Genomic DNA, 27,259 nt, shown 5'->3' with positions numbered 1-27,259 from the left:
AGAGGTGTTCAAGGGTGAAAACAGAGTCTCAAAAACATCTCAAAGCACACGATAACACTGATCCTCCAAAGGGTGCAACTTATATTTAAAAACATCATTGTGCACTTGTCCCAGTTTCCAAATACCTGCAGATTTCCATGAGGACCAGGAAGAGGGTATGATCATTGATCTGTATAGCCGGATTTTTCCATAGAGAAAACTCCAAGCTCAAACGATATTTCACATCGCAAATCTCGCAACTCTTCTTCCAGTCCTTCAAAACGTGTTTAACAAAAGGCAGGGTCTGATCAACAGTCAGCTTTGTATCCATACTAAGTAGGCAATCCAGGGGGACAAGGGGAACAGAAGCTTTTCTCGATAGCAACCCAGTTAGGGCAATCAGCAACACCATCCCTTAACCAAAGATGTAAGGTACGTAATATGAAGGCTCTATGATATAAATTAACATTGGGAAAACCAAAGCTGCCCAAGCGTACAGGCTTCATGATAATATATTTAGGGATCCTAGATCTCCCACCATCTCCCATTAAGAAATTGCGGAAAACTCTATCTATGTCACAAGCAAATCTCTCAGCAGAGGAAGAGGGAGGATACTAAATATATATAGCAGGTTAGGAAGCAGGGCCATCTTGACTACATCAACTTTCCCCCATAATGTCAGTTTCAGCCTCCCCCACTTTAGACATAAAATGTAAATCTCAGCAAATTTAGACCGAATATTTGAGGCCAGCAAGGTACTAATTTGTCTGGAAACATGTATACCCAAATACTTGAACCCACCTTCTGCCCATGCTTCCCGTTCTACACCAAAGAGTGCTCTGTGACACGAGGTCGAGGTTGGAAAGACCAACATTTTAGAAACATTTATTTTATAATCAAACATTTGGCCAATAGATTGAAGATTCAAAAGTAATTCCCTAAACAAAGGTCCAGGATCAGAGAGCAAAACTAGGAGATCATCTGTATACAGGAACACCTTAGAGATGCAGTCTCTCGTCGAAATACCCTTAATACATGCATTGTCTCTGATTGCGTTTGGCATGGGTTCTATAAAGAGATCAAATTACAGGGGCGATAGAGGACAACCCTGTCGCGGATCAATACTTGTCGGAGGAACATCCAACTAACCCTGTCAAACGCAGTTACGTGTCTTTTCATCGAATTTTTTCCATCAGAAATATGTTCCAACAAAACTTTTTCATTGAAAACCTTTACATCGAAACAGTATTTATATAATTAGAAATTAACATTCATCGAAAGTGATGTATCGAAATGACGATCCGGTTTGATGAAGCGAAGTACCTTATGAGGAAGGGACCCTATCTAAACACATCATGAGATGTGACAGCTGATAACAACAGTTCTTTCACATTCACCAGCTATCGAGTGAGGCGATTGTAACTGAGCCACTTTCGGTTTCACAACAAAAATTTCAAAATAATACAGGTTAGTTAAAATAGTAAAAACAAGGGGTTTATGAAATCAATAGTTATAGCATATAAGTCAAAGAAAACTATCATGCTCCTTAAGGTAAAAAGTATTTCTCTTTCGTTTTCCAGTCCGTCAAAATGACCGAATGTATTGATTTTGGGGTTTCCAAAATGGGGAAACAAACAACTAGTACATAAGGGATACACATACAACAGGGAAAAACAAATTAACTAAATAATTTAATGGAAACGTACCGAGTATTTCACAAACAAATGTAAAGGCAGGGCAGTAACGCATGGTGATAACGTAATTCATGAAGTGGAACACACCACTTACCAGATGGTGCAAAAATTCGCATAAAAAAAAAACATAACGCAAATGAAAGAAACAGCAAAAGAAAATGTGGACGAACAAAGTGGATCTGTAATAAAACGTGTGTGCGCAACTCTCTCAATCCATGTTGCTGGTCAGATGCCTCAAATTGAAACATTGCAACAGCAAATATGTAAACAAAGACAAGTACAAACAAAATTTCCAAAAACACCTAAAAGCTTCGCACAGAATCGAATTACCACCAGAGTTGAAATTAACGGTAAAAATGACAACTCCTTATTAATGGATAAAGAAATAAACAACCAAAGATTAATGATATTTGGAACCTCTAGAAATATGGAACATTTAAAGAATTTGCAAATGTGGCATGTGGATGCAACCTTCAAAGTGTGTCCTATGCCTTTTTCACAGTTTTACAGCATACATGCAATGATTGAGGGCTCACTAATTCCTTTGATATATGTACTAATGCCAAACAAATTGGAAGAATTATATAAGCATATTTGTAGATTCCTTCATGAGAACATTATCCCCAAAACACCTGAAATCATTGTTCTTGATTACGAAATACAACAAATTAAGGCATTTAATGACATTTTTCAATCATGTGACAATAAAAGATATCTACATTTCAAATGACTTATTATTAATAAATACCAAAACATGCTATATAAAATATATTTTTACTTTACATTATAGAAATATTTCAGTATACATTATAGAAGAAAATAGTTCAAATAGGTTAAATGACTAAAACAGTTATATTTAAAAGTTTAAAATGGTTTGAAAAAAAACATTTTTAGGATATGTTTCATTTGGAAATTCAATGGAAAAAAATTCAATGAATATTCATTTCAATGGAAAAGCATTTCAATAAATAAATTTCAATGGAAAAAGAGTCTATGAATCTTTTTTCGATGAAAAGACTGTATACCGTCAAATGCCTTCCCTCCGTCAATACTAACAGCAGCATAGGCTTCACAAGAATTACCTTTAAGATGTACAACATCCAGGAGTTTCCTTAAATTGTCATAACTGTTCCTGCCAAAGACAAAACCGTCTGGTTCCAGTGGATCAGTTTCGGCAATAAAGGATTAATTCTCTCAGCATAAGTCTTAGCCAGGAGCTTGACATTCTCATTCAATAGAGATATAGGCCTATAGTTTCTGCAAGTAGAATGATACTTCCCTGGCTTGGGTATCACAGTGATTACAGCGGTCCTCATAGAGTTAGCCACCCCCTTGCAACTGATCATCTCTGTAAATAGTCTCACCATGAAGGGTGCAAGCAAGGAACTAAATGCAGCACAGTACTCGACGGCAAGCCCTTTCGGCCCGGGACATTTACCAGACGACATCAGTTCCATTGCATCTACGATCTCCTGGACCGTAATATCTCTATCCAGACGAAGGCTGTCACAGTTCATCCATTTGGGGGATATTAATCTGATCTAAGAAAACAGACATCCTTTCATAAACAATATGCCAATTGTCACAGTATAACGACTCATAAAACCTGTGAACAGCACCACAAATGTCCTAATTTCTCCTCAGGATTGGCCCATTACCATCTGAAATAAAACACATCTTCCTCCCCTTCAATCTATTAGCCAAAAATACACCAGACTTTTCCCCATGCTCTCAGAACGCTTGCCTGGTATAAAACAAGTCCTTCTCTCTTTTAGGGTGCAATACATTATCAAGTGAACGCTTGGCACCCAGCATTGCAGACATGGTAAAAGCAGAAGGGGCGGAGGTATATTGTTCCACAGAATGTTTAGAAATTGATTCTAAGCACACAATCTCTGCCTCAGCCTCTTTCTTTTTATAAGTAGTCAAACTAAAAATCTTACCTTGCAAAAAGGCTTTCAGCGCATCCCAGATGGTGGACAACCTGTCAACAGAGTCTACATTATCATTGAGAAATAAAGAGATCTCACGGTCCATATGTTTTGAAAAATCCTGATTCAGCAACAAACGAGCATTGAATCTCCACTGCCAACCATTCCCCTCACCTCCATTGATCTGTCTATCACCAAATTCACGCAAGCCTGATCAGAGATCAGGACATCACCAATTTCTGCTGCACTCACATCAACACAAAGGTCTCTACTTACCCAGAAAAGATCAATACGAATGGAGGAAGTTTCATGTGGTACTGAGTGAACACTATATTGCTGCTTCTTTGGATTTAGATCCCTCCAAACATCCTGCAATTCCTGCATATGCATAAGTTGCAAAAGACCCTACCTGGCCTTTGCATAAGATCTGGACACTTCTGACGTATCAAATACGTTATTCAAGATAGTGTTGAAGTGACCCCCAAATAATGCCAACCCCATCACCCATATTTTTCAGAACATCTTCAATTTTCCAAATAATTAAGTTTGCGCTACGTTAGAGGTATAAACATTTAAGAGTATCAAACGCCTGTTTTCAATTAGCAATTTAACTGCCACATACCTGCCCTCAGAATCAAGATCTACTCTTTCCACAGTAAATCACAAGTCGTCTTTCCTAAACAAAATAGTCACCACCCTAGAATTACTGGCAAATGTACTGAACAACGTTTTCACATATGTATTGTTTAAAATATAATCTGCTTTATCCTGTTGCAGATGTGTCTCTTGAAGCAAGACAATATCAGGTTTCTTTTTACCCAGGAAATTAAGTATTTTTCGCCACTTTATTGGGTTATTCACCCCCTTCCCATTCCAACTTAAGAGGTGCAAACAGTCGGACATCCAGACAAATACATACAATACTCTTTGAAACTAGTCCAATTAAAACCGGCCAGAACCAGATGTGCAGTGGAACATGAACCCACCTACAAGAGACCTACTCACACCAGATTACTTACATAAGTCATTTGGGACAAGCACACAGATATCAAATTTCCCCTCAAAAGACAAAGAAAAAACAAATAAATAAGCTAAGCAGTAATTAACAAAAACAAATACAAAAGGAAAAAAGGAAAATGAACAAAAACAATCCAAAGCCAGAACATGGCAGAAGATCAGCTAGCGGACAGCCCACAGCTGCCTTTAACTAAGCAGATGAGGAAGAAGGTGAAGTCGCTACAAATCAACGGGCCAAATAAGCCTTTTGGTTTAGAACCTAACGTGATCCCACTCACAATATAATCAAACAAATATAATCCACATCCCCATTCCAAAAACATAGTAACACAGAAAAATAAAAAATACAAAGCAGCCAGCGACCACAGATAACAGTGGACAGTCACCGAAGACATCCGTAGTCATATTAAAAACTCAGCTAAATTAAACTAACAAAAACATTACCTAACCTACCCAGTCCCAAAAAGATCCCTAGTAAGGCAAGCAATTACAAGAGGTGTTGAACCCTCACAACCAGTTCCTGGATATAGGACCAGAGAAAATCAACCACAGAAAAAAGTTAAATGCTAAACCCTATCACATGCACAAACATTTAAAGTGCAGTATATAAGAACCTCGTAGTTCTACACCTAGAGCAAACTAACAATCCCAATCGGATGGTTCGCGCTGACCTAACAAAGAATTCTCCCACCCAAACCCAACAGCACCATTAACTCCCGAAGATACAGGCAACAATCATGTGGCTATTTGCAACAGTAAACTACTTCCCAAAGGAGTTCACAGTGTCCCAAGTCCATCGACACCTTCACACCCATCAGACACACAAGCCACTCCCTAAATCCATTGGGCATGTAAGGCCAGTCCGCCACCCAAACATAGCACATTCAATATCAAAGGCAATAGACACAGGTAGTGTAGCTCACTAGCAACTCGCTCGTCTTGGAAGCAAGATGACACAGAGCAACACAGGCTCGAATCCCGGGTCTTCGCCTAGAAACCTTTTTGAGATTAAGCATGTTATAAAAAATCAATTATAAATATTATGATTTGGAAAAGGCTAAGACCAAACAAATACCTAATGAAAGTGACCCTTTAGAATTTCCCAACACTGTTTACTAGAATAGACTTGACCTGCTCATTGAATGGTCCCCAAACTGTGCCTCACTACAGAGCTAATTTTCCAATAAAACATAAATTGCCCAGCGAGGACAGTTTACCTTTACACTTAAATGCAAACTGGGGCCCTCTGGGCAATTTTCATCATTTGCACAATGCAAAATCTCATGCATGCTGGCATGAAACCAAGTTGTTTTTAAAGAGGGTGGGCAAACCGGAGGCGGAAACGTAACTCCCAATGCTCCCCTGTTCCTTCGCCTTGAAAATCCACCAGATTGTGAATGGAGGCATTAAGACAGGCATAACTATGTTACTATTGTCTTTAGCCACTCCATTTACGCTCCTAGGGGTTTCAACATTAGCTTCTATGACTTCAAACTACTCATCAGAATATCCAGCGCTGCCCATCAAAATGCTACCATATTGCCTGCCTTTCATAATAGGCAAAGGTTGTGGAGGAGAAGGGACAGTATCAGTAAGTGGGAGGAAGAAATCCCAAGAAAGAACTGGAGGAGGGAGCAGACAAGCAAAGGCAAGAGAAAGTCCAAGAAGTAAAATAATAAAGCAGGAAAGAAAGAGGAGGCTAGTAGCAGAAGAGCTTCATACATGCAAGGGAGGAACCTTGCTCATGTTTATTGGGCACGTTGCCTGCCAAAATGCCCTAATAGTTTCTGTTGACTTGTCTCCACACTGCCCAGCTGAATGTCCCCACACTGCCTCTCAGAACGCCTTCACACTTCCTGTCAAAATGCACGATACTTTCCGTCAGAATGCTTCACAGTTCCTGTTGGAATGCACCCACGCTGCCCTTATAATGCTTCAACACTATTGGTCAGAAGGCACTCTTGTACCACTTTGGCCCATCACTTCCCCTTGCACTTCACATCTTTTCCATTGCCTCCCTGCTTCTGTGGTAATTGTGCTTCCATGTCTAGGGTTCATTCTGACCTTGTATCCTCTCCGGAAGTTTAACCTATGCAGCTACTTGTGTACAGTGTTTTATGTGGGACAGGGGAGTGTGAGAGAGAGAAAGGGAGAGAAAATACATATTTGTTTATGTTATCTTCTTGAATACCCTAGTAAACCCATGTGAGCTGCACTGCAGACCAGAGGGCGAGTACTTTTCAGAGAAGTTACTTGATGCTGTGATCGATGGGACACCATGTCATGAGGGGAACGCCAGCCGCGATATGTGCATCAATGGCATCTGCAAGGTATGGTGGGTATCAGCTGTGTTCTGAGGGCATCCTTAGCTGTCATCACTGTGCTGAGGGTATCTGTGTATAGCAACTGTATGTTTAAATTACGTGTGACTTATTGTGCTGTACTGAGGGCATTTTTCAATCTGGACAATGTACCAAGGGTATTTAATGATCACATATGCAGTACCTTGAGGGTTTCTTATATTTCAAGTACGATCACAGCTATGAACATGAGCACCAGCCAATCCCTACACCAGCTCCGGAATAGACACAGATGAGTTCCCTTTCCCCAGATAGAGGCCGGGCATGGGTATGGCAGAGAGAGAGTAGACTGCTGCCCAATGGGAGGTACAAGCCAATCCAAGTCCTACATCAGGGCTGTAAGCTATTCAGGGTCAGAACCTGACAACCAATTCCAATCCTAGATAACACACTTGAGTCCGTTTTTACTATAGGGAGGCTAGAAGGCATAGCTAAAGCCTCATAAATGCCCACAAGCTCAGTCTGGCAATGTGGGTGTTTGGAGTAAGAGTTCGAGACTGGAGAGTGGGGACAGGTGTTTGTTTGGAGAAGGTTGGAGGGGAAAGCAAGACCCAGGATACTAGAGGAGAGTTCCAGGAAGCTGGGTAATACTGGGAGTTGGAAGGGAGACCCGGGAGTACAGACCAAAGAGTCAAGGGAGATGGAGCAAGAGGCAAAGAGAAGTAGAGGGTTAGCCAAAGAGGGTGAAATTATCGAGAAAGAATGTGCCGAGAAGGTGGAGAAGATCTAGACTCCGTTGAGCTGGAAAGTAGAGTGAATGATGGTGGCACCCAAAGGGGCAAAGAAGTTATTCAGAGAGGTGGAGAAGCTGGAAGAGATATGCAAATCCTTGAATGTGCAAGTAGAGTGCAGGAGGGTGGTGCCCAAAAGGGTAAATAAGCAGCGATTGGAGGTACCAAGGAGAAGAATGACACCCAAAAAGGTGAAGAATTAGAGGGTCAAAGTAGAAAGAGGGAGGGTCATGCTCAGAGGACAGAGAAGAGAGAAGTAACGTAGGCAGGACAGTGAGACATGCTTCCGAAGATCAGGGCAGATGTATAAGTACAGTTAACAACACATAGAGACAGACAAGTAATGAGGCAGTTCATAGAAATATACATGCAGGTATAACTTAAATATACTATGCAAAGCATTCCTGTCTTCAGACACACACACACGCGCAACACTTTACCCTTGAACACAGCAATTCAATAAAAGAATGCACAACCTTAACATTAAAGTGGCAAGAAAAGAAAATACGAGCAATATATTATACCATGCCGTATAATTATAAGTCGGGAACCTCACTTGAGCAGTCCTTCTGTAACAGGTAAGGATGCTATTCAGTGGCTCAAAGAGTCAATATTCATATATGTACATTGTTGAGGGGTAGGCTGGTAACGTGTTTAAAGTTCCTCTGCTCAAGTGTTGACAAAGCTAATGGGTGAAGAAACCAATTACTTTTAAAAGCACTCTTTTGAAAAATCATGTAAGCAAACAAAAGTGGGCTACACTCCCAGTTCCATCACATCACGGCATGCCCAGGGGGAATCCTAGGCTACAACTCCACCAATCACAGCCAAGCAAGCTTAATGCTAGGGAGTGAACTTTGCTCCCATACAATCTCAATGGGGCTATAAAGGCACAATCAAGAGTAGGGAAATGTGCACACAAAAACTCACCACCCCCAGACACCCAGAATCACCAGGGACAAATACTTCAGGAATGAGGCACATTGATGGGGGTTCAGGTGTCATAGGTACAGTGGTTTAAGTTGATGCTTGGATTGGGTCCAGCTACTCTGTGCTTCAGATCTCTGGTTTTGGGACGACAGGCAGCTGGACAGGCCAGACTCCTCAGGACAGCAGCCACAATAATTCCCATGATGAGGATGTACCTGGAGGAACCAGCGTACGAAGCAGAGCAGTGAAGGAACTACATTCAGGGGTCGCCGATCCTGACTTGTGGCAGTAGAATGGAACAGGCTCCAGGAAGGCTCTTCTTCATAGTTGACAGCAGAATCAGAAGGCAGTGATGTAGCCTGGGCCACAAGCCAAAGATTTGCAGAGTCCCACACTTCAGCTGAGGATGGCAACTGTAGAAGTGGAGAGGCCTGGTGGATGTATGGCCATACCACATGATGGTCCAAGGACACTTGCGAAGTCCACTGATGGCTGGACATTGGTGCAGGACGCATGACCAGTTATTCCCACTGTTCCAATTTGGGATGTCAACGTCGAGGGTCTTCCTTGGTCGCAAGTGGGGCAGCAGCTGACATAGATGATGGCTTGGGTAATCCTAGTTCGCTTCTGTGGCAGTCCTCCGCGTCTTCTTGAGAAGTCTTCTCGTCTTGAGACTCTTGGTTCCAGTGCGCGACCTCCAGATTAGTGCCAGACACCCTACTCTTATCCAGAATCCAGGCTGGGGCTTACATCAGCCCACCAATGGAAAGGATCTGCTCCAAGGGACAGCGACAAACCCCAGATTTGCCCAGTAACAGGCACTTCCTGGAATGGATGTGTATTGGGAACAGACAGTCCCAACCCCAGTTCTAACCACTTCACTCACTCAAAGGCATTTTCATGGGAGGCCTGGGTGGACACTGCGAAAGTGCATGCGCTTAAACTGAATTTCCTAATCCGATAGGTCAGGAAGATGACAAAAATCAAGATGGCCAAAGGACCTGACTTAAACCACATATGGAAGCCATTTTGAGAATACTGTACCCAAAATGGCATTAAGTGATAAAAAAAGATGGAGCATGGTAGAGCACCAGAAATAGATGAAGAATCTGGTTCACTGCCACCAGCCTTTCCTAGGCACATCATACAAGCATAAAAGGCGTCTCCAGACAAAAGCGAAAGGGGGAGGCAGAGTACCTGTAAGTTGAATTGTGCAACAATACATAAAACACAAAAACACATGACTGTGGGAGTCTCCCTGCAATGGTAGGCTTAGGTGCTCACCAATGCCCCCAAATAAATGAGGTGAGCAGGTAAGTGAAGCTAAAAAGGCTTTACTTACCTCGAAACTCAGGTAGGGGTTGAAGACATAGACATATATGCTGGGAGTCCCATTGAAATCCATGGCAAGAAAATTCAAAAAGAAAAGTCTTCCCGAACAGAGACACAGAGGTTATCAATGCAGATAATTTAAAGGGAAAATGAGGTTCTCAGAAGAGGAAAGAAAGTACCCAAAGGAATAAAGAAGGTTGGAGAAAGAGAACAGCTTTGTAGAACATGAACCCTAGTACCCAAAGGGGTGAAGGTGAGAATCACTGCGAGATCTGGTGAGTATAAAGTATAGTGCCCAAGGGGGTGAAGAAGGTGGCAGAGAATCTAGAGACTTTGTAAAGGAGACGGGCTGAGGAATGTTGTCCAAAGAGGTGAAGAAGATGACAAAGTTAGTGGGGAGTGGAACACAACGGTTAGAGATGGTTACGAAAGGAAAAAGAGGGGAACTGGGAGTTTATAGAAAAATGTATTGAATAAATTGACACTTAGAACAGAGCAATACATACAGTAAATGCTCAACTAGAAGCAGAAAAAAGGGGAAGATATGGAAGTAGGGGCACAAAAGAAAAGAGGGAAGACGGAATAACCTTCCATTCTTGCCGGCCGAAATCCTAGGCAGAGGAGCTCTATGCAGAGTAGTTTGCCGAGGTGCCATGCTCACTACCCAGGCTCTTTTTTCCTTGCTATGAGAGACTGACGAGTCCACTGAAAGAAACCATCTCGAGGGTCAAACAGTGGGGATCACAGAGAAAGACAACCGACAGTAGACCAGTAAAACCAGGTCACCAAAGAGAAGGAGAAAGAAATGGGAGACAGCGCCATGAAACCAATACTCTCCTGGAGTTGCCAAAGAACCTAGAAGACAGTAAATCCTGAACCAAGAGACTTTGTTGTTGGATTTTCTCTTGTTAAAAAACAGTTTCCTGGGAAGGGAACCTTAGTAACTACCTGAGACTGGAGGAGTCATTCTTTTTTCAAACATTTTGTTTCACTGAACCTTTAGTTAGTCCTTGTCAACGAATCAATCCTGATATTTCAATTGCACTGTTTACTATTTTACTCCCACACTGTAAGCCATGCCTAGTAAATATGTTAAGCTTAGAATTATGTGCTTGTCTGATCATTTGACATGTGTTCCCTGCCACAGACCTGACAGTAAGCAATATCATAACTGGGAGCTCACCACCAACTGTGAAACCATCTTTCGAGCTGCATTAAACTTTCTCTGTTGGCAGGTGCTCAAAACCGACTTGCTCGGCCTCTACGTTTAAGGGTAACTCACAATAACTTGCCTCACAAATGTCTCACTCAGTCCCTCATCTGAGATCCCCTTCTCTATACCGCTCCTGCAATGCACATGGGAAGAAGCAAATGCTTCAGTCTTCCTTTGCCTTCAGCAAAGTAAATGGAAAGGCCTAACTAAGCTTGACATCAGGTGCCCGCCTCAGAGCGACAAGGGACTCCCTGTGCCATCGCCTGCATCTCCTCTCTCCTTCTCAGTGTAACCACAGGGATGAGCTTGCAGCAGTGTGCTGTCCTTCCGAGCCATCGTGAAATGGAGGGGCAAAGCTTATTCCACTGATCCCCAGCGGGTACATTAGAATAATCGGGCCACTCCTCCGGAAGTAAGCAGAGCCATTTATGCTGCAAGCTCAGCCAATACTCATGCCAGATCAGTGGGAAGTCTGTTCCTCATTGGGCAGCCATAATGTGCAAACACAGTGAAACAAGTCTCCCTTTTTATTCAATGTTGCTACGTGGTACAATAGAGTTAGACGTGATCATGTCTAATCGTACTGCATACAGTTATAAAGTTGATAGAAAAAAGCAGAGAATATTTTTAAAGGACCGGATTTTATATTTATTGTATTTTTTGTCTCAAAGTGGCTGAAAGACTACTTAGGTTAGGTTTTGTTAAACTTACACTACATGGGCATTCTAAAACGATTAGTTAATGTACCACATTCCTTCATAATTATATAGATAAATCTCAATTTCAGATAAGCTGCAAACTGTACAGAAATGTCAGTCAAAAAGTCTGTTAGATTGGTAGGCCTGCAACACTGTTATTCCTTCAAAATGTTAATGTCTCAGTTGGTAAGCTATTTCATATATGTACCATACGCGCAAAAAGTTGTTATAGTACTAATCTTATCAAGGAAATTATTAGTATTATTCCAGCAATTTATATTATAAGTGTGATTTTACATGTGGAGAGTGTGTTAGCTCGTAGCATTGGGAAACCTACAACTTGCTAGAATACCACATTTATTGTAGAATTACGGCTGTCAGTTAGTTACTTGGAACCATGAATAATATATACATAAATATGTGAATCTATTCAGGACCAAGGTCCCATTCGATGTGGTTGAAAAACAGATGTTACTACAAAAATTGTACTTTGGGTCTGATTTCCTAGAGGTTTGTAACATACAATAATGTCAAGTTCACACTTGTTTACACTTCATATTTCTAATCGTTTGATACATTAATAAATAAGCAATGTTTCTGAAATGCAGGTTGGCAAATTCCGATTCTCTACTTTGTAACAGTCCTAAACACTATTTTTGTCTGTGTACGTTTGTTGCACAAAGCAATACTGCATTTTAAGTTCCTAGAAAAGCCTCAAGTACTCGTTCTTTTTTCAGACCAAAATCGGTTTCTCTAAGGTGATGCATGCAATTAGCTTCATTAGAGTGTCACAGACAGAGGGCTCAACAAAGAACTTGTACACAGTTAATGCAGAATAAAGGGTCTATTATAGAAAACCTTTGGTGAGAGTAAGGCCTTAAACCCCGCTCTCCAATAGCAGTACACATGTTCAAAGAGACACCAAACAAGTAAAGAAGCAGCCTGCGATAAGGACCTTGGTCCTGAGTCCAAATGTTCTAGTTTATGACCGCTCGTAGTCAGGGTTTGGTCTTTCTGGCTCCACCAGAACCCAGATTATGGCTCCAGCTTTGCTTAGGTCTTTAGGCTTTGCCCCAACAAGACTTGAGGGTCAGGTCCACAAGTAGCTCAACACTTCAAGCCCTAATACAAGGGCTGCTCCTCAGCTCTGGCCTCAGTGGTTTTGCCTTATGCCTTTCAGAACGGTTTTCAGCTGTTTTCCTGCTTGGCTTGCCCAGCAATGGTATCGTTCTCCTGGCCTCACTACCAACCTCCACCAATTTCCTCTGTCTTCAACAGTCCTCTCCTACTCATTACTCCTTCGCTTGTGCTTTTCTGCCCTCCTCCTTGATCTACTCTGTCCCTCCTCCAATGCCTTCCTTTCCCTTTTCCTTCTCTTGTCTCCACTCTACTTGCTCTCTCTCTCCTTATGCATGACTCTTTGCTGCTACCTTGTCTCCATATTCCCCCCACTCTGGCTTAACTTGACTTGACTCCCTTTTATACTTCAGTCCTGCTAGTAATTGGAGCACTAAGGGCTGCACTGAAGATGCCTAGAATCATTTATTGGCCTTACAATGAGTTTTGGTGACGGTTGCATGTCCAATCCCCTCCCCATATGTAGCCACTAGTGTTTAATTACTGATTGTCAGTTGGTGGTTCTGTATGCCAAGGATTGAAAAGGGTATGCTCCATCTTGAAATCAGATGGCTCTGTTATTGCGCCCGCCGGATTCTGACATTGCTCTACACACTGCTCCCATTGTTCGTTTGCTCCAGTGTTTCAATTTCTCACGAAAAACAGGTGAGTTTGTGTTCAAGGATATGTCTTGATCCACACTCACATCCCTTCTCTCTTTCCATGGCATGTGGCTGTGATTGCAATCCTTTCCTGAGGGCACTAGGTGTCTTGGACAAGCTTTCAAAAAAAATAACTTTTCATTAGCTTGGTGCCAACATAGAGAACAATGCAGCACAATGACCTCAAGAGCGGCGATATCACAATCGGTGTCTAGTCAAAGGATCGACACCAAAGGGTCGACAGGACAAAGGATCGCATTTTTTTTTTAATCATATATTTTTTTTTTAGGTTTTCGTTTTTGAAAAAAAGTGATTTTTAGCAAAAAAAAGGGGGTTGGGGAGGACCCCCCACCCCAAAAAAAAAAGAAAATTCGATCCTTTGTCCTGTCGATCTTTTGGTGTCAATCCTTTGTCCTGTCAACCCTTTTTTTTGGATCCTTTGACCTACAACCATCACAATCCACATTACACAGATAATATTATAAAGTAGAAACACCTGCAGTGGGAGACAACCCAAACGCAGACATTGAATTATCAGAGAGATTGCAGCGAGAGTTCAACCAGTTGTCTTTGGGTCTTGGGTCTACTTAGGGGATGAACCAGTGTTCCATATAACTCCTCCCTGTCATTCGCCCCTTTAAGGTCATTTAACTAGTCCTACACTTGGGGGCGCCAGGTTGTTTCCAGTTGAACAAAATCTGTCTCTTAGCTAATAAAAATCCCTGATTGAGAAACCTACGCCCCTCCTCAACCATTGGCTCTGTGATGCCCAGCAGTATTGCCACTTGAGAGAATGACTCTGAATGGCCTGTCACTTCCATCAAAATGTCACACACCCTATCCCAGTAGGATTGCAGACGAGGGCAGGCATAAAACATGTGTAACAAATTGGCCTCCTCGCCCATGTACCTGGGGCATCTGCCTGAGCTCTTGCTTCCAAACTGCCGGATCCTCGCTGGAGTATAATGCAATTTGTTCAGAACCATGCACCGAAACAATCGGAATTTAGAATTATAGGAGATTCTATTGGGCAGCCCGCATATCGCAGCCCACTGTTCGTCTGTAAATACCATACAGAGGTGGCGCTTCTATTTTCTTATGATATCTTGGCCCTAATGCAATACTGTACACAACAATCGATCATACAGCACTAACACCTGCATTATGGAACCTGCCACCACAGTTTCATGTGTATGCGATTCAGCCAGGCTTATTTCAGGCTCACATGGGTACTCGGGCCACCATAACATAAACGGAGTTAGAATACACCAATAATGTAGCCTCTGTACTGGGGACGCCCCAACATAACTTTTAAATTCTTTCCAGTCAACACATTTGCCTTGCACATACATGTACCCCAAAGTGGTAACACCAGCAGCACTCCAGCTCCTTGAAATGGAGCAGCCTAGCGTTGGCGAGGGATGTATCCGTTTGGCCATGGCACAATTGTTCGTGCCTGAATTGACCGTGGTCAGTTCGGCCACCTAGGCTATTTTGCCGCAGCCAAATCCTCCCAAACAAAAAAAAAACACCCATTCCCATACACTCCCCCACCCACCCCCCTACTTACCTTTTTTTGCCGTCCACTCATCTTCTAACTTTGCGGCATCAGATCCGTCCTTCCTACGCGGGTGGGATCCGACACCGCAGGATCCACTTTTCTTTTTTTTTTTAGGCTTTGGGTAGCACGTTGAACTCGAGGAAAATCATGTCAATAGAGGTGCGCTGCAGTAGTCTTAGTAGCCTTTTTAACAGGATACGCTCAAGTTTACTGATCATTGCAAGATTTTGTGTGGTCCATAGACAAATATAATACCTTCGGGAGTACCAGCTTTTTCACTATTGAGAGGTGTCCCATCAGTGACATCAGCACGTTTCCCCAACGTGCCTGCTTAGGCCCAACTGTTTCATGTATGCTGTATAATTCAGAGCTGTTGTCTCCTTCGCCGATTTGTGCACCATAATACCGAAATATCTGAAAGAGTTATTCACCACATGCAGCCCATGCCCTTCTCACTGTCTCTGTCCAGATGTAGCCAACGCAAAAACCTCGAATTTATCCTTGTTGAGATGCAGCCCTCAAACAAAGCATATAATGAGATCACCTTTGGCATACCGCCCAATCATAGCCCACACCTAGCATGTTGAGATCAGACCAAATCAGCTTGTTCACACTTTTTCACACTGTGAACAAGTGTGAACAGAAGGGGAGACAGCGGACACCCCTGCCGGGTGGCTGCCTCCCAATTTAATGGGCGATGATATCGTCCCATTAGTGAGGACTCTAGCTATTGGGTCCTTATACAGCAGACACACCCACGACAAGAAAGAAGGCCCAAACCCCGCGTTTTCCAGTACTGTGAACAAATAAGGACAGTATACCGTATCAAATGCATTTTTCATATCTAAGGATATGGTTACCGCATCAGAGTCAGGGGGCACCTGCACCATCACGTTGTAAAATCGAAGGCTCAGTGCTGTGGCCCTGCCAGGTATAAACCTTGATTGGTCATTATGGATGAGGTAAGGCATCAAAGGCTGCAGTCAGTTCACTATCACTTTGGCGAATATCTTGGCATCAACATTGATTAATGACAGGAGGCAATATGATGCTCATGCACCAACCTCCTTACCCGGATTCAGTATAACCGTGATCACGGCTTCGGGCACCGTCTCCAGTAGGGTTGCTCTAGCCAGTGCCTTCTCCCACATCTGAAGCAAATGCAGGACCAGAATATCATGGAACTCTTTATAGAACTCTGCCCCTAGCCCATCAGGGACAGGTGCCTTGGCGGAGGGGAAATCCTTAATTGCTTTTTTTACTTCCTCCACAAACCAAGGGACCTCCAGTGTCTCTGAAGCCTCTGTAGATAAAAATAAAGTGGGGATTGCGCCAGGATATTTCCTGATGTCAGCCTCAGATACCTCACCCTTGGGCCAGTACAAACTTTCATAAAACGAGCAGACGTATCATTTATACCCTTCTAAGAACAGACCCTATTTCCAGCTTTGGTGTCAATATGTGTAATCGGTCCCCTGCTCACTTTCCTATGGATCAACTGGTCCAGGAAACTTTATGGTCTATCCTCTTCCCCATATCAGCGTGCCATGACAGGCCTGTCTAAGAATTTCACCTCTCTGTGAGCGAGGTATCTGAATTTACTTAACTCACATTTGGTCTCCGAAAGCACCTAAGGAGTGGGATCTCTAGCGTAATGGTCTTGGGGGTCCTTCATTTGTGCCTCAGCCACCGCCATATCCCGCCGAAGCTCTCTGAGATCACCATGTTCAGTCGACATCGCCACCCCCGCACTTAGGTTTTAAATACCTGCCATAACACCACTGTCGATGCGGTCGACCCCACATTCTGCGAGAAAAAAACATCAACAGTATCCTGCAATCCCTATGTAAAGGCAGGGTCTCTCAATGCCTCGAGTTTGAAGCACCATGTATGCCTGGGGCGACCCTCCGCAGACCAACTAACAACCAGCATTAAAAGGGAGTGATCTGAGAAAGTTTTAGGGTATGTGATGCAGTCCACAACCTCAGGGAGCAGAAAATCAGAGAGAAACCACATAACTATGCAGGAGTGCATATTATGGACTGCAGAATAATAAGTGAATCCCCGCTCTGTGCGCCATGCCATATTCGCCAGACCTCTACAATATTCAGATCCCTCAACCCGGATCAGAGAATCTGTGCCGCCTTCGTCAAGTACCGGGGAACAGTGGTCGACCTATCCACGGACGTGTCCATAATGGTGTTAAAATCGCCACCCTCGGGAATCCCAGCAAAAGGTTTGTCAACTACACATAAAAATATAGGTCGTCTATGTTGGGACCATAGCAATTTAACAGGACTACTTCTCTCTTACAAAGCAGTCCATGCACAAGCACATACCTGCCTCTCTCATCTACAGTCAGGACTTGGCAGGATAATGGAAGCATTCTGTGAATCAATATCATCACCCCCGTGCCCTGGTGGAATATGACGTGTAATATTGCTGCCCACCCCAAGACTGGGCAACCTGCTGAGCAACTGACTCGACTATGAGCTTCCTGTAAGAAAAGTATAGTAGCGCCCAACCTATTGGCTTGAGCAATGATTTTCCAAGTCTTCATGCAATTAACCAGCTCCCAGGCGTTCCAACTCAATAATTTAGTCTGGGTCGAGCCTTGCACTGGCCCAACAGCCAACTGACATGCTCTGTGCTCCCTAATCCGTTTTGCACATTGTATACGACACCAAGCTTTTATAAATGTACGCCCTCGAGATTCCCCCATCTCCTCCCCGTCCTCCCTCACTGCCTCCCCCCAAGTAGCAGTGTAAAGCATGTCCTCCTGATCCACCATAACCCACAACTGTGCAGTCTCAACATCAAGGCTGATTCCCAACTGTAACAACCAAAATGCATTTGCAACGGGGGCACACCGTCACTGCTCTAGGCACTTCCCTTCACGTTTCTAATAGGATATACATTACACATTAACATTAATAAGTCAACTCAATGCCATCAACACATTCTTAATTACTGCCATCCCACGAAACATTAGGTGGTGATAGTCTCACGTTGCAGCCAAGTCTTCTGTGGGGCCTCGATAGGTGGTTGCTGAATAAGTATTTTGGCCTCGATAAACTTTATCGCCTGCTCCGAAACCGTGAAAAAATACACTTTTCCCTGGAATTGAAAACTCAGTCTAACCGGGAATAGCATTGCGTTTTGAATATTGCGTTCCCGCAGCATCTTTTTGACCCCCCAAGAACTGATGACGCTCTTGCTGAACTGCCACAGAAGCATCAGGAAAGATCCGGATCACTTGAGAGCCCAGCCAGAGCTGTTACTTGTCTCTTGGCAGCTTCAAGAGTATGTCTCTGTCGCGATAGCTCAATATTTTTGCTATTATTGGTCTTGGGAAGTCACCCGGCTTCGGCTTTTGTGTCAGTGCTCTGTGCGCCCTCTCGAATTTGTTAAGGATTTCAATCAGGCAACACACACCTTGGTCTCGGCCTAGTATGTAGCGCACAACTGAGATGCTTTTCTCCTTATTTTATGCAGATTCAATTCAAGATGGTACACAACTCGTATCACACCCCCTTTTCAAATGCACCGGGACACAATGGACCATGAACAAGGCTGGTTGGTAAAATACAGTATATATTTATTTATTTTAAAATTCAAAATAAATTATACAATTTTTAATATGGGGCAGTAATCACCAATGGGTTGATAGTTACAATCAGAATGTAAGCAATGCACTTGATTTAACCTTCTAGTGGAACATATACAAAACACCAGGGAATAGGTGCAATTTTTGATTTAGGAACGATTTCCTCCTGCAATGTTCCCTCAACCCACAAATACTCAATTCTGAATGGATAGAAAGACACAGCAGGTAATCGGGAATAAGAAGCTGAAAATGGAATCAAAATCCGATCTTCCCTCACCAAATAAGAGTGGAAAACGGATTTTAAACCCCTTGCAATGTTATGAAATGACACTCGGAAATGGACAAATAAATAATTAATGTGCGGTTAAAACTTTAAGGTAAATACAATTTCTCATTAAAGCAACAATGCATAGATACTAACAATCACCGGCAATGGATTACCAAGAGCATACAATTGAAAAACGGAGTCGAAAAGTTTAAAAAGGATTGCAGCCAAATGACACGTGTAAAAGTTGCATTTCCTTTCAATTTCCGTGTAAATTTACTCAAACGGTTTCTTTAAAAAATGGGTGAAATAATGCGTGAGGCGGTTTTTGGGCCTCTGGATAGAGGTTTATCTCAGGGACACTATAGATGTGAAAATAGGTCTCTAGCTATGAAACTGGATGAGTTATGCAAGATATAAAAAGGTGCTTCTTTGAGCAAAAAGAAGCTCTGAAATAGGAAAGGAAATCAGTTGTGTCAAGAACAGTTTTACTTTAAACTAGAGTATTCAGGCTACACCACCAAAGATGGAAACAGTAAGATCCAAGGCTGATTCGCAAGTTAAACCCTGTCACCCCAGCGCCCAACCCTGGCAGAAACCAGTCCGATCACTCAAAATATGACTAATGGTTTAGGATTACACACGATTAAGTTGAAAAGAGATGCCCCTAGTACTTGAAAATTAAGGACAGGATGCAAGGATAATTCTAACACTTTCAACAAGTTATCGGGATCAGGATATGATGGCTTAGAGAGTGGAATAAGGACAAATGTAAGACAAGGTAGACTATGGATTTCTATGGGGTAGGGATTATACTTATAGTCCACTTTTCGTTTGGGATTTTTGGACCGTCAACAGGTTCTGGTCGTCACACGGCAGCGCGCCTGGCAAAGGACAGCTGGGGAAAAGACAGCTGGGCAAGGTCGGGTCACCGGATGGTAATTCTGATCACTGGATGACACAGGTACCACTAGATGCAGTTAGTGGGCAGCAGTTAGTGGGCAGCCATTAGTGGTATCAGGATCCTTCCCAAAGAATACCACAGCTTTCTCCTGGTTATTTGGGATTTTAGAATTGAGGCCTGGCTGGAAGAGTCAGCAATGCTTAGGACTTTTAGTTGGAATTTGGACTCAGCATGATGAATGGAACAGGAACGCTGGCGCAGGAAAATCTGGAAGAGTGTGTGTCTAGAGACTTGTCAGGGACTCTTATTTATAATGCATAGTGACATCATCAAAGTAAATGGATTGGCAGGCCTAGCTAAGCACACCTCTAACCCACGGGATTGGTCAGGAGTGCTAGTTTCCGCCTTGCTCTCAACTGGTTGGATTTCCAAGCAGAAGGGCAGATTTATGACGTGAGTTTACAATGTTCAAAAATCTCCCACAGTAATTTTAGCTAAAATCCAATTTTGCCACAAATGGTACATTTATACAGTTGAAATCTCTTAGCAAATTATATACACAGGTTACATATTTTGTGTAGAGCATAGCACTCCAACTCTGCAATCTGTGAGACATTGTTTCGCCCTTCAAATACCTTTCAGTAATTTTGAGTATGAAAGATTTGGCCTAAATTTCGATAACTTTGTACACATGTGTGGATTATCATAAGGGATGTAAGTATAAACATTTGCATTGGCATCATGGATACTTTCCTTGTAATCCCTGATTCTTTATCGTTTCTGTCCCCAATGTGTCAGTGAATTCTACCATGTCTTAAATGAAAGCCCATAAAATCACTTTTAAACTGCGAAATCTCTACATTTTTACAAAGTCTTGCTGCAGAGATAAAAGTCTTTACATTTTTATTTATAAATAGTCTTCGGGAACAAATGGCAGTCCTTTGTCCCCCATATTTGGGATTAGCTTCCAAGCTACCCCCCTGAAGGGCAGGTGCTCATGGCGATCTCTTCTGAAGCCTCCTGTAGAAATCACAAAGACGTGTAACTTTCTTTTCACATATCCTTGTCCTGGAAATTCCATTGTCAGTGGGTTCAGCCTACACTAGATTCTGTCCAACCTAATAATTATCACTGGGGTGTTAGTAACCACTGAGAGAGTTTATGGTGGTTCCCTTTATTTGAGAGAAGCCTTAGCTCTACCAGCTGGAATCACCTGTTTTTGAGAGCTTGCAAATCTAGCCAAGGTGGTTTAAAACCTTTATTTTCTCATATTAGGTCCTGAATTAAAACAAGCCTGTTGCATAAAATAGCCCATGTGTGTATTTTCACCAGCAGCAAACACCTTCACATTGCTAGGTAATGGCATGCTTTCATTCAACAGTTTACTTTTTAAAACAGGCATTGTTCTCATTTAGTCTGCAAAGCCCATTTTTACATGTTTTGTGAAAAGCTGGTATTTCTTTTTAAATTCGGTTTTGCATCTCCATCAGATTCCCACACTGTTCTGCAGCCATGGTTATTTCTTGTATGAATGAGTTTTGTTTGAAGCACAGATGCGTTGAAATTGACATGGCCCAGATAGCTGGAGTTCCTTTGAACTACTGATCTTTGATACTTTGTGAAGAAAATGAACGCGTTTTCCTGTGCGGGTAACAGTGGAGTTCCTTTGTTGATTTTTCACAGAGTTGGTTTGACAGGCCTGTCAATTAGAAATCATGCCTGGTTTTGCTGAAGCACAATGAGATATACTGGGCATGGCAGGGCCTTATTAATCATAGTGGTTTAAGGAACAGCCAATGAAAATAGCGTCAGCAGCATTATTTTAAAAGGTGAAAAAGTTTCCTTTTTAATGGGGATTTTGGGCTGTCAGCAAAGCAGTGCTGCCTTTTCACTCTATTTCTTTTGTACATGTAAGAACACACTAGCAAGCTCCCTCAGTGTGTCCCCTTGTTCCATCCCGGCCAATATGTGCTTGGCAAGATGGTGTAGCCTTCTTTTTGTTGCTTCAAAATGCATTTTTAAGGCCATGGTGCTCACAGGAGCCAGCGCAATCATTTTGCTGTTTCTGCGCAAATACAGCTTGTTTTTGGTGAAATTCTGTTCAGTGGGTCAATGTAGCCCACAACTGCAGAAAACGGCAACAGTTGTGGCTCACTAAGCAATTTTCTAAGCAACTGCTCTAACGCCTGTTCCATGTTCCCAGTGAGGGCGTCCTCCTATTCTTACATTGTTCCTCCGGGAGCAGGATTCAAGGTCGCCGCACTTGGCTTTGACACTACACATGTCCCTTGTCAAAGCGTTTACTGCAGATTGTAGGTTATGTACCATGTCTTCAGTTGCATCAATACGTTCCTCTGCTTCATTAATCCGTTGGACTTCCTTAGCGAGCTGCGCTCTGATGGTGGTAACATTGATCGTGATGTCATCTAATTTTTCATTCACAGTAGCAAACCCTTTAGTCATGGTGTCTAACATTTGCTGTAGTTCAGAGGGGGAGATTCTCCATGACTGTTCTGGGGCAACTGCACTATAACATGCTGCATCACCCTCCCTCCGGGGGGTTGATTTTGTAAACATATCCTTTGCTCCAGCTTTCTTCCCCCCTCCTGCACCTCTGGTCATGACTTGTGGGAGGCTAAAAGTAGCAGGGAGATGTTGCAGCTTTATATTTCGGCCCTAAAGTATCAGCAAGGACTACTCCACATGTGCCACTGTGCTGTTCAGTGTTTCTGCCTTGTATTATAACCCCCAGGCACTTGTCTTGGTACAGACACTGCGTGCACAACGTTCCCTATGACCTGATGTATCCAGGGCCATGCACAGTTACCCAGATGGAGCCCCCCACTCCTCAGTGCTGCAAACGTGCAGCAGTAGAAATAGTGCCCAATGCACTGATCACTGGGCCATGGACATCTCTCATGCAACTTACATCAGAGACAGAGCACCTCAACAGAGCCAGGCCCGACCACGCCTGTTTGGCAGCGCTGTAAGAATTATAGAGGGCCAAGATGCCTCCCAGCACTAGATACTTTAGTTGTCACTCCTCACCGCATTCCACTGCAGATCCCACTTGGACCAGTCGTGGCGGACCCAGACCCCTCTCATCAAGATTATCAGCCGCTGCTGGAGAGTGGGTAAGGCCCACAGCATTCAGGGGGGCAGCGCCTTCCATGGAGTAGCAATGTGACACGGGTCTCCAGCCCGCTATAGCTGGCAACTGTTGCGACCGTCCCTGCAAAGATTCTTCTGGTTGGGTGAAGATGCAAGATGCAAACCTTGGTGAGGAAGAAATGCAAGATTCACAGATGCAGGCCTCTTCAGGACACTTCACTGGGTGGGGGAAGGTGAGTTCCTGTGAAAGCCACCACACACAGATGGTGACAGGTGTCCTTCCAGTCGCGGTTGAAGAAGCTTCTTATGTTGCAAGGTGAGTTGTACTATAAACTGGCGACCACCAAAGTTCCTGGTGCAAACGCGGAACGGTGATGCTTCTAGTGTGTCGCCCACTAGAGAGCTGGTCTGTCCACCAGGTTGTCCAGGGATACTTCTGAAGGCTTAGGACAGCTGGATCGTTGAGAAGGCATCGAGACTAGTTGGTCCCTCTAGTCAAAGGGCTGACGCACTGCTCAGGGTTTTCAGAGATCAGGTAGTTCTACAGGGCTTCACCAGGCCAGGAACACAAAGGGATGCCATGCCTCTTGAGGAGTCTTCTTTGATTTTAAGTTGGCTGTTCTTCTAAGAGGGATTCTTGGCTCCAATGCTGATCTGAAGAAAGGGCTGAAAGAGTCCTCTTCTTATCCAAAATCCAGCCTGAAAGCAAGTCCAAGCCCTACAATGGTCAAACAGCCAGTAGTTGTCCAATCAGGGACAATTATTGGTTTCACTCATCTCACTCATTTCACCATAGATGTGGAATGGGACCCGACAGTCCCACCCCCTTCCTGGGCCACACACACACACACACACACACACAAAGGCAGCACATGAAACCATCCTCTTGCCCAGGCATGTGCAGGACCTTATATGAAATTTCCTGACCTGGCAAGGCAGGAAGAAGCCGAAACTACAATATGGCCAAAGAACAAGCAAAAATCTTGGGTGCCTTTTTAGGGCACTAGCCACATTTAGTAGCCATATGTGGTAAACTTGAATGTGCACACTAGAAATAAAACAAAAATCGTAAAAATATATCTGCTTCCACGAGCTTGTCTTTAGGCACATATAAAAGTAACCAAAAATTCCAAGTGTAAAAAGCTAGGGTGATACAACAGTATCCCCATTGCACTGCATTGTAAGATGCTGTGGGCAAGGTTAAACAATTACAAAAATATGAAAGGTAATTCGAGGGGATTGGGTCCTCCGACGTATTCCATATCTATGACAGGTAATGTCCGCAGCTTTGCTGCGGACATTACCTGTCATAGATATGGAATACGTTGTCGGACCATCCCATCGAACGAACGTTACCAGGTAAGAAAGTAACTTGTTCAACTGTTCAGTTTCCCCATAACAACTGAGCAAAGGGCATGGGAAGTGAAGTTGGATGCTTTATTTCACCTCAAAAAGTCAAAACAGGTTAAAAAGCAAAGCAAAATGATAAGGGGATCTATAGAAACTGTGGAGGGAAAGTTGCTAAGAGATATTTTTCCTAACAGACAGCATCAACATATTGTGACGAGAACAAATGTAGAGCATGGGCCACACCCTGCACCTTGGACCCCATTTGCACTTCATCAGTGTGATTTTATTCAAATGCCCAAAGTGGAACGTCTGAATTAAAGATTTGCTATAGTCGGTGGCTTTTCGGAATGCATTGAGGCATACTCCACCCGCAGAACAGCCACAAAAGCAGTTTTAAAAGCATAGATACGTGACTTCATCCCTAGTTTTTGGGTTAACTCTATCACTATTGATATCCACTTCACAGTAAAGCTGATAAAGCAGCTACGTAAAGTACTGAATATATAACAGAAGAATACATTAAGGAAGGGCCACCGGTTTTAAACCAATGGTATACACAGACAAAAATCACTAGTAGATATATTTTTTTTAAATGCAGAATTATACAGCTTGCCTTGTTATATACACCTCTTAATAAATCTAGCTTTATATTTATAGTCATTCAAAACCATGCATTTGAGAGATTGTCAAACATTTGAAAGTATGTATACAAACAAATCAAATGTATTATTGTCACAGACACACTATACAAAAATACTTGACATATATCTGTTGAAAACTTAATCTAAAATGTCATACAAAAATATTGTCGTTCATCAACATATTATTTAATCTACAGACACATAGTTGATCAACATTGTTCATAGAATTTCCAAATATTAACCATCTACACATAACAAATTACTGACAAACGGAATAGCCATTAGTTCACCAAAGACGCATAGGTATTTATTTTCTGAACAAAAAGAAAAAAAAAAACAACATGCACAGGTTTCTGTTCTTTTTGTAGCACTAAATGCCCTGGACTTTCATCATGGCGTTTACTAAATCAAGATACTTTTGCATTCTTAGATTTTCCTTGTGCTCTATGTCTGTAACGAGCTGCCTTCAAAATCCATTTGTCATAGAGGCTGAAGAAATATCAAAAAGAGCAAATTTACACCATTATATATACACACATAATTGTATAATGTATTCATGTATTTAGGTGGAGGGATGAAAACTTCATATCCTACCTGATCTAGTTTCCAATTTTAATATCATTAGTTCGGAGCCCTCTGAATGGGCTCTTACTTCATCAATACTGTAAATAACCAAAAGATGGTATGCTAATTAAGGGTGTGACTCAGTAAACATCATAGATTATTATTCACCAAAACTCAACTACTGCTCACCTTATGTTAGCACAGATGAAGAAATCTCTCCTGCTTAAGCAAATATCAAGCTGTGGCATCATTCTCCACCATCTTTTCTCATTGTTAGTCAAGTCTTTCCTTTGGCTAAAAAAACCCTGCAAAACTGGCTTTAGGATGGCTACATGACGTTTAGAACCATTATTCACATAGGCAGATCTGCCTCTATGTGCCTATGATTTAACACATTCCTTCGTGTCACCTCTCTGAGTTCATAATGGAGAACGGTGGCCAAATTGCATTCTCCATATATGGAACTAGCCGGTGTAACCATGCTTCACACGATAATTCCTATTTCAGGCCTAGTTTGAGGTTTATTTAATGAACTAAACAAATGCTTCTTTGTAGATAATATTGCTAGTCTTTCCTATAGGAGCTAGGGTGAACAAATTGTCTGTTTCCAACTCTGGAGCAAGCTACATAAAGCTGACCATGAGAAAAGCATGAATCCCGTAAATCGCTTTCCGTTACTTTGAGTTGGAGTGTTGAGATTGCGCAGCAACATTATTTTATTGGTGTCACGATTTACAGCCGAGGCAGCAGCGACCTCAACATAAGTGCAGTACATGTAGGGCTGAAGCATGTAAGCTTGAAGTGCCATACCCGTACGTGTATGACTGAAGCATGTAAGCTTCGTACTGTTAAGATGGCATACATTCAGCAACTTCTGTGGGAAATTAAGTTTCTGTAATTATCATGAGAAAATTGATACGATGTGAAGGGCATCATCATTGTGGACACTTTTGAAGAGACATGCACCTTTTCCTGTCACCTGCATTACTACACAAGGACCGTTTTGTGTCACCCGCATGATTTCAAAAGTGAGGGCCGCTAATGTCAGCTAGAATGCTGATAGTGTGGAAAGTTTAGGAACAATGAATTGCTGAAGTTTTCATGAACTGGTGAACTTTAGGAACAATGAACATAGAAAAACGGCAGAACTACGGTGCGAAGAGCCATATGGAAGGGCTAAGCATTGCAGACTGCTTAAAAAATAAATAAATCAGGAAAAGGTATATTTTATATTTGCTACTCTGTCTACACCATGGAACCTACCACATGCCAAATTTATTTCAGGTTTGTAGCATGTTGGGAAGTATGCTGAATATTTTGAACACACACAAACATGACCACAAATATATATATATATAGGGAGATAAGTTCAATCCGTATCCCAGACCACGTGACTGTAGAACTTCAAACCCAACTGATATTGTAGTTTCTTTTCCTATGTGGAGACGTACTAATATTCAATTGGCTTCCTCCATGAAAGGGAAAGCTTAACACCGTACGCTTCTCTGCGTGATTATAGAACTACAGACCTCATGGGTATTATAGTTATTATTTCTATGTGGACGCATAATAATATTAGCATTGCTACAGAAA

General features: G+C 42.5%; 1 protein-coding gene across 1 annotated transcript in view; it reads left to right on the top strand.

Annotated features, from left to right (window-relative positions):
* Positions 1–27,259, top strand: part of ADAMTS7 (ADAM metallopeptidase with thrombospondin type 1 motif 7) — a 752,931-nt gene that overhangs the window by 479,472 nt on the left and 246,200 nt on the right. Inside the window, exon 13 of the mRNA XM_069624204.1 lies at positions 6,818–6,951. Within this exon, the coding sequence (XP_069480305.1) occupies positions 6,818–6,951 (134 nt within the window). The remainder of the gene's footprint in view (positions 1–6,817; positions 6,952–27,259) is intronic.

Source organism: Ambystoma mexicanum, chromosome 11 (assembly GCF_040938575.1).
Source record: "Ambystoma mexicanum isolate Mex_15411 chromosome 11, UKY_AmexF1_1, whole genome shotgun sequence".
Taxonomy (NCBI): Eukaryota; Metazoa; Chordata; class Amphibia; order Caudata; family Ambystomatidae; genus Ambystoma; species Ambystoma mexicanum.
This window is presented reverse-complemented; position numbering and strand designations above follow the sequence as displayed.